Genomic DNA, 19,628 nt, shown 5'->3' with positions numbered 1-19,628 from the left:
GTATTCTTGGTTGTAAGTTTTTTCCTTTTAGCACTTTAACTGTATCGTGCCATTCTCTTCTAGCCTGTAAGGTTTCTGCTGAGAAGTCAGCTGATAGCCTTATGGGGTTTCCTTTGTATGTAACTTGACATTCTCTTGCGGCTTTTAGGATTCTCTCTTTATCTTTAATTCTGGACATTTTGATTATGATGTGTCTTGGTGTGGGCCTCTTTGGGTTTATCTTGTTTGGTGCTCTCTGTGCTTCCTGTACCTGGATGTCTGTTTCCTTCCTTAGGTTAGGGAAGTTTTCATCTATTATTTCTTGAAATAGATTCTCTGCCCCTCTTTCTCACTCTTCTCCTTCCGGGACACCTATAACATGGATGTTAGTGCGCTTGATGTTGTCCCAGAGGTCCCTTAGACTGTCCTCAGTCTTTTTAATTCTTTTCTCTTTTACCTGTTCACCTTGGGTAATTTCTTCTAGTCTTTTGTCCAGCTCACAGATCCTTTCTTCTGTATCCTCTGCTCTGCTTTTGAGTCCCTCGAATGAATTTTTCATTTCCAGTATCGTATTCTTCATTTCTGATTGGTTCTTTTTTATATCTTCCATTTCTTTGTTGACATTCTCACTGAGTTCGTCTATTCTTCTCCCCAGATCAGTGAGCATCCTTAGCACTCTTAGTTTGAACTCTCTGCCCTGCTCAAGTCAGCTCAGTTGCTCATTTCTGTTTCACTTAGTTCCTTTTCTGGGGTTTTGTCCTGTTCCCTTACTTGGAATGTATTCTTTTGCCTCCTCATTTTGCCTCTTTCCCTGTGCTTGTGTCTACGTATTAGGTAGGTCAGCTACGTCTCCTGCTCTTGGATAGGTGACCTTATGTAAGTGATGCCTTAGGAGGCTTCCAGTGTGCTTCCCTCAGTTCTCAATATTCCAGGGGTGACCCCTATGTGGGTTACGTGTGTCCTTCTGTTGTGGCCTGTTAGCTCTCCCTGTAGGCACCCAGGGAGCCCGAGTTATGCTCCTGGCCAGCTGTTGTAATGCTCAGCTGCTTGTAGTTGTTGTGGGCCCTTCAGTCTCTTTATCAGGTGTGGGGAGCCCCAGCACAGTTGGCTGCAAGTTCTAATACCACATTTGTGTTGCAGTATTTCTTTTAAGTGAGTAGGCCCCCAGTGTGGCAGGTTGTTAGGCTCAGGGCCTTACAATTGCTGTAAGCCTCTAGCCTATTAGGTCTCTTCTCAGGTCTCTGAGGATTGCAGCTGGGTGGGGCTGGCCTCAGGCACAGGAGCACCCAATTGTTTCAGGCTTTGGAAGGTGGGGCAAACCTCCTATGTGGGTCTTTGAGAAGCACAAGTCTTCTGCATCTGACAAGCCCTGCCGCCCACAGGTCCACACACACAGTCAACACAGTCCTGCCCCGTGTGCACGCCCCGACCTCTCCATGGCGGGAGCCCCACACACTCCACCACCGCCCCACACTCGCCACCCACTCCTTGTGCACACCCTGCCCCGCTCAAGTCGGCTCAGTTGCCAGGCTGCAAAGAATCCAGTCACCAATCTATGCAGGCCCACAAGTTGCCTGAGGGCTAGTTGTTGGGTGGGGCCAGTCTCTAGGGTGGGCTGCCTGCCCTGGCTGAGCTGGATTAAATCGGTTCTCTAGCGGGTGGGGCAGACCCTGGGCTAGCAGGCCTCAGGGAGAACTCCAATGGCATCTGTGTCAGCACGGTCACACCAGGCCACAACAATGGCCACCGCCAATGTCCCAGTCCCTGGAGAGGTCTCACCCCTCACCGAGATGCACTCAGGGCCTATTAGGTGAGTCTCTTGTGACCAAAGCACTGTGCACCTTTCTTTCTGGTGATTTTAGGATGCTTTCTGAAACAGGTGAGTTTGTGCACGGACTCTTTAAGAGCCAGTTTTAGTTTCTTTGTGAACCGGGTTTTCTGGGGGTGCTCCCCAATGTTTTAGCAGCAGGCAAAGTCAGATATTATGCCGCTGGTCTCGATTGTGCTGCGTCCACACAATGCCCCCAGCGGGGGCACTCCCGGCTCAGGGCCCCGCGCCTCCAGGGAGGGCTGCGTACCTGTGGGCTGCTCCCGACCGCCGTGAACCTGGCGGCTTGTGAAGGCGGCGTTTTTTCTCTCCAGAAGGGAGTCTCTGCCTCTTCTACCTCAGTTAGGATTGTCCGTTGTTGCAGGAGTTCCTCTTATCCAGTTTTCAGTTCTGTCTCAGGGGTAATTTTTCCACGAGTAGTTGTAAATTGGCTGTGTCCATGGGAGGAGGTGAGTTCAGAGTCTGCCTACGCCGCCATCTTGACTCTGCCTCCCATTTTTATTTTAATGACCAAAATATTTGAGTGTATTTACAGTGAGTTTTTAATATAGTATTCTAAGTCTAAGATTGTTGCTATTTCTTTGTACAGGTTCAAAAGGAATCATTACACAAATCTGGAAACAAAACAGTAAACTTGAAATCATTTGTGTTTACTCTATCTCTTGAGAATATCAAATTAATTAGACTGCAAGCTATCCTTCCAAATTGAAATTATACTTCGCTGCCTGCAACTGGATTGTACTACAAAATATGTTGCCGTAGAATGGCCACTCCAATGACTGTGGAACAGACATTTTCTTTGCCAAGTCACAGAGGGAAGTAACAAGGGGGATACAATGTTGGCAGAATGCAAAAGCTAATCCACATTTCCTGGTTCTCTAGTGTGCAGTGGAGTGCACTTTGGGATTTCAGAGGAGAGTTAATAAGGGTGTTCCTCCCTATGTTCTCACAATTTGCTGATATTGGTTTCATGGCTATTTCAAGTAGAAAACAAATCAGCTTTAAACTGGTAGCTTCCTCAGTGGGTAGCTAATGCTGGTGGATAAGTAACATTGAAACCCTGGCTCAATTTAGCCAAAACCTGTGAATTAAAAATTAATAATACATTCTGGAAGATCTTGAGTTATGCTACGCTGTAGCATTTCCTTGTCCTTCCTCTTCTTTGTGTCGAGTACTTAACTGCTAACTTAAGCTTATAATGAAGAATAGGAGCTTGAGAACTCTTTCCTAGACATCCATATACTCAAAATTCCATTAATCGAATAATCAATCCATCAGTTAATTAAATCAAAATTTATTTGTATGCTTTCCATAAGGCAAGCATTTCACTAGTTCTGGTCTTATAAGAGATAAACAAAATAAAGCATTTTTGGCCACTGAGAGCTCAGAAGATTTTGCAGGAGTCAGACCAATAAATGGGCAATTATATGGCTGTGTTCCAGTTTCATAAATAGCAATTTACGCAAAGAGATTGAAATCTATGAGAAGATTTATGGAATTTAGACCTGGAAAGGACTGATCAAGTCAAAGGACTTCACTACAGGAAGGTGCATCGCTTGCTGTGTTATCACTTCCTGGTGATATCCCCTGGGTCTTTTTATTTTATAACATTTCAGAAACTTTTTCTGTAACTCATATATAGGGAGCGAAATTCTGTCATTTCCACTAATGCTTGCTATATAAGGCTGATGTAATCTTGTGTTAGCCTTTTTTATGAAGAATGGATATTGGACACAGGGGCATTAAGAGGTCCTTTGTACAAATATTTCAGAACTCTCTGACATAGATGCAAGTCTTTCAATATTAATTTCTTGGTACTGTATATTATAGGTTGCCAAGAGCCCACTAGAAAAAGATAAGATCAGTGAATGCAAACTCTCAAAATATGAAAATATCACTTTTCTTGCTCTTAGGTAGTGACGTCAACTTCTTTCTAAGGGATATGGTTACTATGGTGATGGGAGAGGAGTATAATTTGGAGGGGATTGGGAAAGGATTTGCAGTTTGGAAAAGGGACTACTTTATATAAATTTTGGTAATAAGTTACTTCAATATTAATAATAAATATCATAACAATATACTTATTATAGCAAACTCTTCTATATATAAGCAATATTCTTAATGTTTAACATATTAATTCTTTTGATCCTTATCACAACTCTATGATGTAGTTTTCTATATAACCCCATTTTACATATAAGAAAATAGAGGCAAAAGGAGGTCATGGTTGTCCAAGATCACAGCTAATAAGTGTCACAGTCTGGTTCTAGGTGTTAACCTCTTCAACATTATACTGCCTCTGAATTTATGATGCTTCACTCTTTCTCCCATGCTGTGCTTGGTGTTTGTTGTAGTTTATGTTAATTTTTCAGTTGAATCATTGGTGTTTTTCAGGTGTTCAATAGTGCCACCAGTGTATTTTTATACCATTAATTTTTATTTTTCTCTCTCTAATTTCTTTTTCTTATCTAATTGTGTTGGCCAGTACCTCCAGAATAATAGTTGTTATAGTGGGCATTTTGCCTTAGTGGAAATACTTCAGTTGTTTCCCCTAATAGGTTCTATAAGATTTAGGTTCATGTGAGAAAGCAACTTTAGTAACCCAAGTGAAAGCTAGTAGTGTAAAGAGAAATAGTGAGAGTCTGACTCATTTTGAAGGTGGAGTTGGTAGGATTTCCTCATGAATTGGATATGGTATGAAAAAGAAATAGAGGATTCAAGGATGACTCCAATTTTGTTTTCATCTGAACAACTGAAAAGAAAAAATACACTACCTACCAAGATGTGGAAAGTGTGGGAGGAGCAAGTTTGGAGGAAAGATCAGGACTTTTTCTTTGACATATGTATTAGTTAGGGTTCTCCAGAGAAACAGAACCAATAGGAGATGATAGATAGATGATAGATAGATATATAGACAGACAGATAGTTAGATAGACAGATAGATAGATAGATAGACAGACAGACAGACGATAGATGGATTTTAAGGAATTGGCTCAAGGGATTGTGGGACTGGCAAATCTAAAATTTTCAGGGAAATTCTGGCAGAGTTTCTATTTCAGTTTTGAGTCTGAAGGCAGTCTAAAGACAGAATTCCTTCCTTTTTAGAAAACTTCAGTCTTTTCTCTTAAGGCCTTCAACTGATTGGGTGAGGCCCATGCACAATATGAAGAATAATTTGCTTTTCTCAAAGTCTATTGATTTAAATATTAATCACATCTAAAAAAATACCTTAACAGTAACATCTAGACTTACATTTGACCAAACAACTGGGCACCATAACCTAGCCAGTTGACACATAACATTAACCATCACAACATATTGAGTTTTAAATGCCTATTAGATATCCAAGTGGAAATGTCAAATAGCCAGTTAAGTATACACATCTAATTATCGAGAAATCCAAGCAGGAGACATAAATTCCTGACTCATCAGCACACAGGTGTCATTTAACCCTTGCCGCTGGCTGACTTGTTCCAGAGTCCAAGTGAAGAAAGTGGTTCAAGGAGGGAGTGGTTAATGCAGCTGATGGGTCAGGTAAGAGTTTGAAGATTAGACTGCTGGTTATAGTACTGTACAGGTCATTGTTGTCCCTGAGAAGAGCAGTTTCCATGGAGTAGTAAAGGTATAAACTTGCTTGAAGTGGAACCAAGGAAGAATGAGAGGAGATGAATTATAAACTGGTTTCAAGCAATTTTGGTGTAAGAAAGAACAACAAAAAAAGAGAGAGTAGCTATGAGTGAAGTGAGATATGGGATCAACTGAATTTTTTTTTAAATGAAATACATTTTAGCATGCTATGTATTGATAAGAATGATCTAGTTAAGAGGGAAAGATTGATGCAAGAAAGAGATATGCAATTGCCAGAGGTCTGCTCTTGATGAGATGAAAAAGTTAGGCTTTAGGTCTCAAAAGGAGGTATTTTCAGAGAGTAGAGCATGATAGTTGATCCATAGTAACAGGAAAGGCAGAGCACATAGAAATTGACAGTTAGGTGTATAGATAGGGTGCTGGGAGAATGAGACAGCACTCTTCTGATGGCCTCTGTTTCCTCTGTGTAGACATGCCATTTGGTGAAAATAAAGAAGAGGAAGGAAGTATTGTGTATTTAAGGAGAGAAGAAAATATATAAGTTGATTGCCTAAGAGAGTAGTACATTTGTACAATTTAGAAACAGCTATTGCTTCAAAAAGATGCTTTTTTGTCATTTGTCAGAAAATTGCTGTAATAAATACACAAATCTACAATAACTATGAATGTAAATGGTGCCCTCTATAGTTGAGCAGTGCTGCAAAAATACATGTTAATAATAATGCTAGGAAAATATGGTGAGAGTGTCTAGTGTTCATTTGCTGACTGAATAAACATAAAATAGATAATAATTCCCTTAAAAAGCAATTAATGAGATCTATTTAATTTAAGATGGGTGACAAAGGTTATACATATAGCTTGCTCTCTGAGGTATACCAAAATTAGGAGTGAGATTAAGAGATAAAGCCCACCACTGGCTTCATTATTTAATGTTCTGCCCAATTTATTACAGTGTCCAAATTATTAAAGGAAACTTTCAAACATTTATTTAAAAATAGGCCATTGTTTTCTGCTCTTTATGACTTAAATGACTTCATTTTTCCCCAAAAAGATATGTAGTTCTTGAATTCTATGGAAAAGAAAGAACTAAAATACATTTAAAAAATCTAAAGCCATTAACATGTCCCCTGGTGATATTTAAAGTGAGAAATAGGGCACTACTTATTTAAGTAGTGTATTAATAGTGTGGAAATCTGTTGAATCTTCTCCTCTTGGGGTTCTGGAACTTTCCTCTTGCAATTGCATATATTCATAGATGACATATATTGTTGTTAACTGAGAGATAAAGAATGACTCATGAAAGTACTCTTGACTCAGGTTAACATACCTTATGTAAAATGCCAAATGCAAATTATTAGAGGTAAAGGTGAGACCGTGGTGTTTTTTCCAGAATATTTTGGTCCGATATTTAGTAAACTCGAATCCTGTGTTGCTAATCATGAATTTTACCCATGGAGTTTCTGAGAAGCTGTAGATTTGCGTATCCGAGTATCACCATAACAATAACCATGTAAATGTCTTATGCTGCAATGCAGATATCTGGACAAAGAATAAGTTGGCACAACTGACCTAGACTCAAGGCCTGAGGAGAACTTTCTATTTTCCCCTTAATATGTGTCTTGTTACTGGAATACACAAGCATGCTTGCAGGAAAGAGAGAGAGATGACTGAGCCACAAAAAAATCCATTTAGAGTAGTCCCCCGTTATCTGCAGGGGATACCTTCCAAGACCCTCAGTGGATGCCTGAAACCACAGATAGGACCGAACTCTATATTTACTATGCTTTTTCCTATACACACATACCTATGATAAAGTTTAACTTATAAATTAGTCACAGGAAGAGATTAACAACAATAACTAATAATAAAATAGAACAATATGACAATATACTATAGTAAAAGTTACCATAGATCTTAGCAACCTCAAGGTACAATATTTTTCTTTCCTTACTAAGTTGAGAACTTTAACCTTTTTGCCTAAAGGAAGCACTTTACGGCTTCTCTTTGGCGTATCCAAATTGCCAGCATCAATATTCCTGTGCTTTGGGGCCATTGTTAAGTAAATGAGGGTTGCTTGAATACAAGCACTGAGATACCACAACAGTCAATCTGATAAATGAGATGGCTACTAAGTGACTAAAGGTTGGATAGTTGGATAGCATATACAGCATGCATACACCAGAGAAAGGGCTGATTCAAGTTCCGGGTGAGATTTCATTTCAGAACAGCACGCAATTTAAAACTTGATGGCAAGGTCCGAAATGATATATCCTACCCTGCTGGTTTTATGGATGTCATCAGCATTGACAAGACTGGAGAGAATTTTCATCTGATCTGCGTCACCAAGGGTTGCTTTGCTGTTCACCATATTACACCTGAGGAGGCCAAGTACACGTTGTGCAAAGTGAGCAAGATCTTTGTGGGCACGAAAGGAACCCCTTATCTGGTGGACCCGTGATGCTCACACCATCCGGTACACTGATTCTCTCATCAAGGTGAATGACACCATTCAGATTGATTTGGAGACTGGCAAGATCACTGATTTCATCAAATTTGACACGGGTAACCTGTGTATAGTGACCAGAGGTGTTAACCTGGGAAAAATTGGTATGATCACCAACAGAGAGAGACACCCTGGTTCTTTTGATGTGGTTCATAGGAAAGATGCCAACGGCAACAGCTTTGCCAGTTGGCTCTCCAATATTTTTGTTTTTGGCAAAGGCAACAAACCATGGATTTCTCTTGCCCATGGAAAGGGATCCACCTCACCATTGCTAAAGAGAGAAACAAAAGACTGGCAACCAAACAGAGCAGTGAGTGAAATGATCTCTAGGTGACGTGATCAGAAGAGTCTTTGTACTTAATTAGAGATAACACAGCATGAAAAAAATAAAACTTATGAATTGTGTATTTTCAGAATTTTCCCTTTAATATTTTTAGACTGCGGTTGATCATGGGTAACTAAAACCGTGAAAAGTGAAACCACAGATAAGAGGGATTGCTGTATATAGGTACAACAGAATAGAGTTGAAATGGAAATGCAAGGGCAAAGAGGAAATGAACGGCAGATGATTGCTTATTAAGGTACTATTGTGTCCCAATATATGCCTTATACTCTGACCAATGAGATTTGCAACTCACATTTTACAGAAAGATCTGGAAAAGGGCTGTGTAGAGCCAGGAATAGTTTTAGAAATAAGCCAGAAGCCAAATGTAATGTTTTGAAGATGTTGGACTTCTTCACATTTTGACCTCAATTGATATAATTTGGGGGGGTGGCAATTACTTTGCAAGACATCTACTTTAACTCACTGAGAGTATCAATGAGGTAATGAAAATCAAGAGAGATTAAATGACTTGTCCAGAGTTTCAGAGAAACTTAATAGAACCAGCACCAGAATTTGACATTTTCTTTGTGAATTTTTCTAATTCACACAGTTCATATATAAAATCTCTGACTGCTTTCATAGGATTCAGAGATGTCTGGCCAATTGGTAGAAATATACCACTAGGAGTCTATTTCACATGAAAGACTGAGATATGTTCTGGAAGAGAATTATACCTAAGGCAAGTTCTTTTGTGGCTTTGTCCAATAACTAAATCTGAGTTTGATAGAGCCTTCTATAAAAGGGAGTGGCGTGAGCTCAGGAAGTGAATTGTCCAAGCAGCTGAATATCCATGATGCCCATTTATTGCTCTCACACAGCCCACATGGACTAGAGATCAAGGAATTAGAAGCTATGTGCAACAAAATGAAAGAACTGTTTTCACTATAGATAGTGTAAGACATAGGACTCAAAAACTATACTGCTGGGTCTCTGTCAAACAGTTTAATAGAAACAAAGTACAATTCTCTCCTCTTTGGCCCAAGACATCATGTGGCTTAGACACGTTGAGGGATCCCAAAAATATCGTGCCGTTATAACTTTGGTTTATCAAGGATGAGGAAATCAGAAATTCCTGCAAGTAAAAACTGGTAGGGACCTTCTCAGAGATAGAAACCTCATCTGTGATCCAAAAGAAGGATGGTCCTAGCTCCTTTCCAAGTGTCAGTGGTAGCAGTGGTTATCAAGAAGCATCAGCAAGCAGCTCTGTGGCAGCAGGAACTGTATGGGCAGACATCAGTAGGAGGATCAGGGTAGAGGATAGGGGGAAATATCTACCTAGAAAAATATCAGATGGCTGAGAAATGAGTCAGAAAATACTGAGATAAAATGATAGCGTGTGGAAACAGAAGCCAGAAATACATAATTAATGTTACTGTTAATATGACCCAATTTGTAACCTTTCTCCCTGGGCTCATCTGAAATTGGAACTGGTGGCAAATACACGGGGCTGCTGCTGCCCCAAATCCCAGGGGCAGCAGTCACACTTTTAGTCTATAATGTAGTGGCCCTACTTCAATTTGTCACTTTTCTTTTTTCTTTGTCTCTCCTGCTCAATTGCATCTAATTCACCAATTATTTATGAAATCCTTACCATGTTCTTACCATTAAGAACTTTATACCTGTATGTATCCATAGAATATCAAGACTGAAAATGATCTTCAACATCAGTTTATTTATATTAATTTGAATCAGTTAGACTTAGGCAAATAGTGAAAAATATAGGAGGGAATCCCATGAAGGACTAAATTAAATATACATTTGTAATTTTTTTCTTTACACCTTTTAAATGTAAGGATGTCAAGTTCAGGGACTGCTTTCTATTTCAAAATTCCCTTTCATCTCTAAACAATTTTAGAGTCCCTCCCCACCCCAAACACTCTTTATACATGGGTGATATAAATAGGAACTTCAACTCACTAAGTTTTATTCCTGGAGCAGATGAGAAGTGACTGCTCTGTGGCGAGCCTCTATGGGAGATTCCTTAGCAAACGCAAATGGATTCGAGGGATAAAATTGCTGATGCAAGTCTGTTAAATGAGTTCTATTACCTTGAGGTGAAATCAGTCCTCCAAAGGATCGTTCACTGTGAGAGGCAGAATGGAAACTCCTTAATATTATAAATTGTTATACTGATATTTATAGCACAGGCAACATAAAGTTCTCGGGTTTGATTTAGTTTTTTCTTCCCAATAAATAAATTTTAGTATTAGGTATTCATTTCAACCAGGGGTGTTTGAGAAAGCTGTTTCATTTGAGGGATGTTCTTAGCTTGACAGTTTAGGTAAGAAGTCTGTGTGCCTATGCCAGTAGCATATTTTTTTTTTTTTTTTTTTTTTTTTGTGAGGAGATCAGCCCTGTGCTAACATCCGCCAATCCTCCTCTTTTTTTGCTGAGGAAGACGGCCCTGGGCTAACATCTGTGCCCATCTTCCTCCACTTTATATGGGACGCCGCCACAGCACGGCTTGCCAAGCAGTGCGTCGGTGCGCGCCCGGGATCCGAACCAGCGAACCCCAGGCCGCCGCAGCGGAGCGCGCGCACTTAACCGCTTGCGCCACCGGGCCGGCCCCAGCCAGTAGCATATTTTTTGTGATACAAACGCACATCATTCTTCTAAGCAAATAACAAAATTATTTACTCCAGATAAGAAAAAAATTCTTGGAAGACTGAAATTGCAAATGATGCAAGTTCTGCTACCCATGGATCTTGATTTCCCATGACTTTCATTCTGTCCTTGCAGATTAGAGAATGGCTTGATATATTTTTAGTAAATAATCACACATCATATTCTTAACTTTATTTTCTTTTTTTAATCCTAAATAAAGTTGTGTTGATAAGGAGAAGACTAAATCATTTCCAGTGGTGTTAATTCAGATATTGCGGCTTAGTTCAATTAAGGAGGATGAATTAAAACTATATAAATTTGTTCACGTCCCCATGACTTTCTCAGTGTTGGGACTATTTGCTCAGATTCATTAATATATATGGCAAGCTTTTTAATCATCTAGTGTTGAAAGAGGCAATGAGATTCTTTCAAATTCCACTCCCTTATAATGTATAGCCACAGTCCTGAAAATATCCTAGCTGAGTTCTCTCTAGAACTTTGCTATCCAATTGAAATATAATGAGAGCTACAAATGCAAGCATATGATGTTGAAAAAAGAAAATAGGTAAAATTAATTTTAATAAAAGAATCCATTTAACCCAATATAAATTTTAACATTTCATCATGTAATCAATATAAGAATTATCAAAGATATATTTTCCATTCTTTAAAATATGATTTGTATTTTATACTTACAGAACATTTCAACTTAGGCTAGTCACATATGAAGTGCTCCATAGTCAAATGTGGCGAGGGTGTCCACTCTATTTGGAAAAAGAAATTTTAGGGTATGTTTTCTAATTGATATAGAAAACTATTATTTTTGAGAAGGCACCATAAAAAATAGGATTTTCAAAATGTTAAAAATTCAAATGACACATGCCATGTTTTATATAATATATGTAAACAAAACAAAGCCATGTCTTTCAAACAGATGCTTTGTTTATATAGATAGTTGTCCCTGTCTGTGGGAAGTGTCTGTGGAAGAAAGAACTAAGAGATGAGGAAAAGAATGGCTTTGCCTGGGATAGTGGCAGACAAAACTGTGTGAGGAAAAGGATGTCCCAAAGCTAGTTAAGCAAATTTTAACTTAGATGTTGGACATCATAAATTACATAAGGAGCATTTAAGGAGAGAAGTATTAGAATGTTACATTATACAACGAAGTGGCAATGCCTTGTGGAATTGATCTCTGATACTAACTGGAAAATAATATTTGAGAAGTATGATTGTTTTGTTTTATTATAACTATAACTCTTTATCTTCAAGGAAACTTTACATATTGCCTGTTATATTTGACTAGCTTTGTTTTATACTTAACTTGCATGAGTTTATCTTTAGCAAAAGCTGATTAAAAAACAAATCTATAATTTTCATTCCTGGATAGGTAAGATTCCCCAGGCACAGCTGTCAAATACCAGCACCTTCTGGAACCAAGTGCCTTCAGGACCTGAAGATTCAGAATTTAACCAGAGTCTTTGTTGGAATCTGCATAACTTTACTCCAACCTGACCAGAACCATAGTCAGTTGAGTGTTGGGACATCGCAATAGGAAATATCCCTTACAAAGACAGCCAAAACAGCCAGTGACCAGAAGTTTAAACAAAATTCTAAATATAATCAATTTTTTCACTAGTCAATATGATAAAAACAGTAGTATTTTGTATTCAAAATTTGAGTTTTGTGTGGCAGTAGTTTTTACATTTAACCAGAATTCATTTTTTGTGAAAATATTAAAGTACAGAACTTACTTTATCATGAAACACCTAATTGGAATTAGAATATGTAGCTTAATGGCTTGCAAACATTTAACGTTGTTGTGTTCTAGAATATGGTTATTTTTACCACAGATTTTTCTCCTTTGGTGTAGAGTTGAGATAAATTCTTAGCAGGTAGGATGAAGAAAAAAAAAATTAAAGAAAATGAGAGAGGTGACATCAGCAAGATGGAAGACTAGGAGGCCCCAATGCTTGTCTCTCCTACAAAAACAGTAAATAACTTCAAACTGATGAAAATAGCTCACAGAAAGCTCTGAACTACAACAAAGAAGGAGCAAAAGTCCTGCAGAACTCAAAAACTAAGGATGGCTGCATAGAAAAGCACAGGAAGCATTTTGTCTGTGTCACCCCATCCCCTAGTCCAGAGCAGCTTGGTGGCAGAAGGGACCCCTCAGAGGGGAAAGGAGAGCAGGAGAACCCCAGCAAGTCTTACTGCTCTGGGCGTTTGCAGCCTTTGCTACCAAGGACCCCACAGTGTTCCCCAACATTGATCACAGCTAACTGAGCTGCCTGGAGTCCCACCTATGCATCAGCGACTCCAGGTAGAACTGTTGCTGTGGTGAGACCTGCCCCCAGGGCCCAGTGCCACGCAATCTAGGATCAAGATGCCATGGTGCCTTGTCATAATACAGGACCAGAGCTGCCACTGCTCTGTGTCCTACCCCAGGTCCCAGATCGTAGCTTTATCCTACCATTATTGGGGTGGCCACTGCTGCTCTGAGCCTTGGCCCTAGGTCCTAGATCATGGTGCTAACCCACTATGACCAGGCTAAGCTGCCATTGCCCTGCAACTGAGTCCCTGGGTCCCAACACCTGACTTTAAAGGGTCACCCCCAGGGACATGCTGCTGCTGTTCTGTGACTGCCTCCAGGGGCCAGAGTTGGGACTTTGACCTGCCATCCTCAGCCTGAGCTACTATTGCACCCTGCACCCTGCACCCTGGGTCCAAGCCACTGATGTACTCTGTCATCCCAGAGCCTGTGCCACTGCTGTGCCTCCCCCCACACACCCTGCCTGAGTCACTGCAGTGAACCCCAGAAACCCAGACCATGGTTCCATAGGAGAGCTGCACACGCCTGCACCTTAGAAATCAGTGCCACCGCCACAGCAAATGCACCTGTACCCCATGACCCAGGCAATATGGTAGCTTCATGTGTGCCTAATTCCAGGACCCAGCTCTGCTACCACTCTGAGTGCCAGCCTGCTAGACTGAGCACCAAGAGGACTCCGTTTGGCTAAAACTTCCTCCCATGGACAAAAACGGAGTGCAGGAGGATTGCAGCACCATCATGTCTGAGGATTCTAGTGGCTCTAGCCACCACTGACACCTGCAGGGCCTCCACAGTTTTGGCTACAGAAGACCCCACACCCGTCTGTGCTGAAGTTGACCTCGGCTGATGAAGTTGCATGGAGACTATGCTGCAGTGTGCTCCCAGGAACCAAAGACATTAAACCTCACCCAGCTGATGCCCTCCCAGCCACCTTCAGGTGAAAGTTTTTCCACTCTGAAGCCAGTCTGAAAAGGCTAGAAGAGATGAATGCTCCCTCAAATGTACAGACATCAATGCAAAACTATCAGAAACACTATAAAGCAAGGAAACATGACACCACAAAAGGAACACAATAATTTTCCAGTAATAAACCCCAAAGAAATGGTGATATGTGAGTTACCTGAAAAAGAATGCAAAATACATATTTTAAAGAAGGTCATTGAGATTCAAGAGAACAAAGATACGACTCAATGAACTCACAAAAACAATGCCTGAACAAAATGAGAAGTTCAAAAAGGTGATAGAAATCATAAAAACAAAGCAAACAGAAATTCTGGAGCTGAAGAATACAATGACTGAAATGAAAAATGCAACAGAGAGTTTCAACAACGGGTTCAAACAGTCAGTAGAAAGAATCCACAAACTTGAAGACAGATATCTTGATGGTATCTAATCAGAGGAGAAAAAAATTAGATTGAAAAAGAGTGAAGAAGCCTATGTGAGTTACGGGACACAATCAAGCAAAATAATACTTGCATTATAGGAGTTCCAGAAGGAGGAGAAAGAGAAATAGGAACAGGAAACTTATTTAAGGAAATAATGGCTGAAAATTTCCCAAATCTGGCAAGTGGTATGTCTACCAGGTATATGAAGCTCAAAGATCCCAAGAAAGATTCAACCCAAAGAGAACTTCACCAAGACACATTGTAATCAAGTTCTCAACAATCAAAGACAAAGAGAGAATTTTGAAAGAAGCAATAGAGAAAAGACTTGTCACATATAAGGGAATCCTGATAAGACTATGAACAGATTTCTCAGTAGAAATTTTGCAGGCCAGGAGGGAATGGAATGATATATTCAAAGTACTCAGAGAAAAAACTTGTCAACAATAATACTTTACCCAGTAAAATTATCTTTTAGAAATGAAGGTGAGATTAAGACTTTCCCAAACAAGCAAAAGCTGTGGAAATTAATCACCACTAGACCTGCCTTACAAGAAATACTAACAGGAGCACTTTCAGCTGAAATGAAAGGACAATAATTAGTAATATGAAAACATATGAAAGCATAAAATTCACTGCTAAAAATAAATATGTACTCAAATTCAAAATACTCTGATACTGCAATGGTGGTTTTTAAATCACTTTGAACTCTAGCATATAAGTTAAAAGACAAAGTGTTAAAAATAACTATACCTACAACATTTTGTTAATGGATACACAATATAAAAAGGTGTGAATTGGGACATCAACAACATAAATTGGGTGGAAGGAAAGTAAATATGTAGAATTTTTTTATGCAATTGAAGTTATGATAACATTAAAATAGACTGTTATAACTGTAAGATGTATTATGAAAGCTTCATGGTAAACACAAAGCTAAAATTTATAATAGATGCACAAATGGTAAAGAGAAAAGAATCAAAATATACCACTGCAAAATATGATCAACTCATAATGAAAGACAGCAAGAAAGGAAGAAAGGACAAAGGAACTACAGAACAATTGGAAAGCAATTAAAAAAATGGTGATAGTAAATTACTACCTATCGATAATTACTCTAATTATAAATGGTTTAAATTCTCCAATTAAAAGAGAGTGGCTAGATCAAGGCCCAACTATATGCTTTCTACAAGAGACTCACTTAAGCTGTAAGGTCACTCTGTGGCTGAAAATGAAGGGATTGAAAAAGATATTCCATACAATTGGAAACAAAAAGAAGACAGAGGTAGCTATACTTATAGCAGACAAAATAGACTTTAAATCAAAAGCTATGACAAGACACAAAGAAGGTCATGATATAATGATAAAGGGGTCAATTCATCAAGAGGGTAGAACAATTATAAATATATATGCACCTAATATTGGAGCACCTAATTATATTAAACAATTTTTGACAGATCTGAAGGCAAAAATAGACAGCAATGCAGTAATAGTCAGGTGCTTTAATACCCCACTTTCAACAATAGATAGATCATCTGGACAGAAAATAAATAAGGAAATAATAGATTGAACTATACTTTAGACCAAATGGACCAAGCAGACATACAGGCATGCCTCCTTTTATTGTGCTTCACTTTATTGCACTTTGCGGATATTGCGTTTTTTACAAGACCCTCCACCAACAAAAAGGTCGTGACTTGCTGAAGGCTCAGATGATGGTTAGCATTTTTTAGCAATAAATTATTTTTAATTAAGGTATGTATATCGTTTTTTTTTAGACATAATGCAGTTGCACACTGAATAGACTACAGTATAGTGTAAACATAACTTTTATATGCACTGGGAAACCAAAAAATTTGTGTGACTCCCTTTATTGCAATGTTCACTTTATTGTGTTAGTCTGGAACGGAAACTGCAATGTCTCTGGGGTATGCCTGCGTTTAAAACATTCCTTCCAACAGCAGCAGAACATACAGTCTTCTCAACTGCGCATGGAACATTCTCCAGATGGTTCTTTGAAAAGATAAATAAAATTGACAAATCTTAGCTAGACTAAGAAAAAAAGAAAGATAACTCAAAAGAATAAAATTATAAATAAAAAAGAAAACATTACAACTGATACCACAGAAATACAAAGGCTCATAAGAGCCTACTATGAACAATAATGTGCTAACAAATTAGATAACTTAGAAGAAATGGATAAATTCCTAGAAACATACCAAGACTGAATCTCGTAGTAATAGAAAATCTGAACAGACCAATAATGAGCAAAGAGATTGAATCAGTAATCAAAAATCTCCCAATTAATACAACCCAGGACCAGACGGCTTCACAGGTAAATTCTACCAAACATTTAAAGACCAATTAATAGCAATTCTTCTCAAATTCTTCCCCAAAAATAGAAAAGGAAACAATACTTTTGAATTCATTTTATGAGGCCAACATTACCCTGATACTAAAGCCAGACAAGGACACTACAAGAAAAGAAAATTACAGGCCAATATCCCTGATGAACATAGATGCAAAAATTCTCAACAAAATATTAGCAAACCATTTCAGAGCACATTAAAAAGATCATACAGCATGGTCAAGTGCGATTTATCCCTGGGATGCAAGGATGGTTCAAAAATCAATACGAAAATCAATAAATGTGATACACCACATTAACAAAATGAAGTATAAAAATCATATGGTCATTTCAATAGATGCAGAAAAAGCATTTGACAAATTGCAACATCCTTTCATGATAAAAACTCTCAGCAAATTGGGTATAAAAGGAATGTTCCTTAACATAATATAGGCCGTCTATGATAAACCTACAGCTAACATCAGACTAAGTGGTGAAAAGTAAAAAGCCTTTTCTCTAAAATCCGGAACAAGACAAGGATGCCCACTAATTCCATTTCTATTCAGCATAATACTGGAAGTCTTAGTGGTGGCAATTACACAAGAAAAAGAAATAAAAGGCATCCAAATCTGAAGGAAGAAGTAAAATTATCTCTGTTTGAAGATGACATGATCTTACATATAGAAAACCCTAAAGACTCCACCAAAGATCTACTAGAACTAATAAATGAATTCAGTAAAGTTACAGAATTCAAGATCAACATGCAGAAATATGTTGCATTTCTATACCCTAACAATGAACTGTCTGAAAGAGAAATTAAGAACTCAATCTCATTTACAATAGAATTAAAAACAGTAAAGTACTTAAGAATAAATTAAGGAGGTGATAAACCTGTGCACTGAAAACTATAAGACACTGATGAAAGAGATTGAAAAAGACAGCAATAAATGAAAAGATATTCTCTATTCTTGGGTTGTAAGAATTAATATTGTTAAAATATTCATATTACCCAGTGTTCTACAGATTCAATGTAATCCCTATCAAAATTCAAATGGAAATTTTTACAGAAAGAGAAAAAATTATCCTAAAATTCATATGGAATAAAAAAAGAACCCAAATAGTGGAAGCAATTTTGAGAAAGAAGAACAATGCTAGAGGAATAACACTTCCTGATTTCAAACTATATTACAAACCTATAGCAATTGAAATAGTATGGTATTTGTTTAAAATGGAACAGAGTAGAGAGCCCAGCCATAAGCCCATGCATATATGGTAAACTAATTTTTGTTAAGGGCAGTAGGAACACAAAATGGAGAAAGGATAGTCTCTTTAATAAATGGTATTGGGAAAACTGGATATCCACATGCAGAAGAATGAAACTGGACCACTGTCTTACACCTCTCACAAAATTAACTCAAAATGGATCGAAGACTTAAATGTAAGGCCTGAAACCATGAAACTCCTGAAAGAAAATGAGGAAAAAGATCCTTGATATTGGTCTTGGCAATGATGTCTTGGATAAGAAACCAAAAGCACAGGCAACTACAGCTTAGAAAAAAAAAAACGAATGGGACTACATCAAACTAAAGAGCTCCTGCCCAGCAAAGGAAACAATCAATTAATTGAAAAGGAAACCCACAGAGTGTGAGAAAATATTTGCAAACCTTGTATCTGATAAGGGGTTAATATCCAAAATATATGAAGAACTCATATAACTCAATAGTAAACAAAGTAAATAATACAATTTAAAAATGAACAAAGGACCTGAATAGGCATTTTTCCAAAAAAGGCATGCAAATGGCCAATAGGTAAATGAAAAGATGCTCAACATCACTAATCATCAGGGAAATGCAACTCAAAACCGCCATGAGATATCACCTCACACCTGTTAGGATGGATATTATCAAAAAGAAAAGAGGTAAGTGTTGGTAAGGATGTAGTGAAAAGGGAACTCATACACTGTGGGTCAGAATATAAATTGGTATAGCCATTATGGAAAATAGTATGGTTGTTCCTCAAAAAATTAAAAAAATAGAACTTCCCTATGATCTAGGACCTCTACTCCTAGTTATATATCAGAAGGTGTTGATATCAGTATCTTGAACAGATATCAGCACCTCCATATTTATTGCAGTATTATTCACAATATCCAAGATATGTAAACAAGCTAAATGTCCTTCAATGAATGAATGGATAAAGAAAAATATATATATATATATTATATATACAGATTATTTACATACATGTCCACATAATGGACTATTATTCAGCCACTAAAAGGAAGGATATCCTGCCATTTGCGACAACACGCATGAAACTGGAGGGCATTATGCTAAAGGAAATAAGCCAGAGAGAGAAAGACAAATACTGTATGATATCACTTATATGTGGTATCTATAAAAAAGCAAAAAACAGCCAATTTTATGGAAATAGAGGATAGAATGGTGGTTGCCAGAGACTCGGGGGAGTGGAGAATGAGGTGAAGTAGGTCAAGGTGTACAAATTTTCAGTTATAAGAAAAATAAGTTCTGAGGATCTAACGTACAGCATGGCGACTGTAGTTAATAATATGTTATTGTATACTTGAAAGTTCCTGAAAGTAGATCCTAAGCGTTCTCACCACACACACACATGAAATTAACTATGTGAGGTAATGGGCATGTTAATTATATTGTTCTTAATG

The 19,628-nt window shown here is 38.1% G+C and overlaps 1 protein-coding gene and 1 pseudogene across 4 annotated transcripts in view; both read left to right on the top strand.

The window, feature by feature from the left end:
- The window catches only part of DPP10 (dipeptidyl peptidase like 10), an 802,065-nt gene that overhangs the window by 397,989 nt on the left and 384,448 nt on the right, over window positions 1-19,628 (top strand). The window contains exon 1 of one of the 4 annotated variants that reach the window (XM_058548841.1): window positions 1,535-1,858. The exons of 2 other annotated variants lie outside the window; for them this stretch is intronic. In XM_058548841.1, coding sequence (XP_058404824.1) covers window positions 1,732-1,858 — 127 coding nt within the window. In that variant the 5' untranslated portion in view covers window positions 1,535-1,731. Of the gene's footprint in view, window positions 1-1,534; window positions 1,859-19,628 lie in introns of those variants that run through there. One more of the 4 variants, XM_058548843.1, reaches the window with a different exon arrangement.
- LOC131411040 (small ribosomal subunit protein eS4, X isoform-like) lies at window positions 5,324-8,242 on the top strand (annotated as a pseudogene).

This window comes from Diceros bicornis, chromosome 10 (genome assembly GCF_020826845.1).
Source record: "Diceros bicornis minor isolate mBicDic1 chromosome 10, mDicBic1.mat.cur, whole genome shotgun sequence".
NCBI classification, from domain to species: Eukaryota; Metazoa; Chordata; class Mammalia; order Perissodactyla; family Rhinocerotidae; genus Diceros; species Diceros bicornis.
Note: the sequence above shows the minus strand (reverse complement) of the source record. Positions and strands in the feature narration are given on the sequence as shown.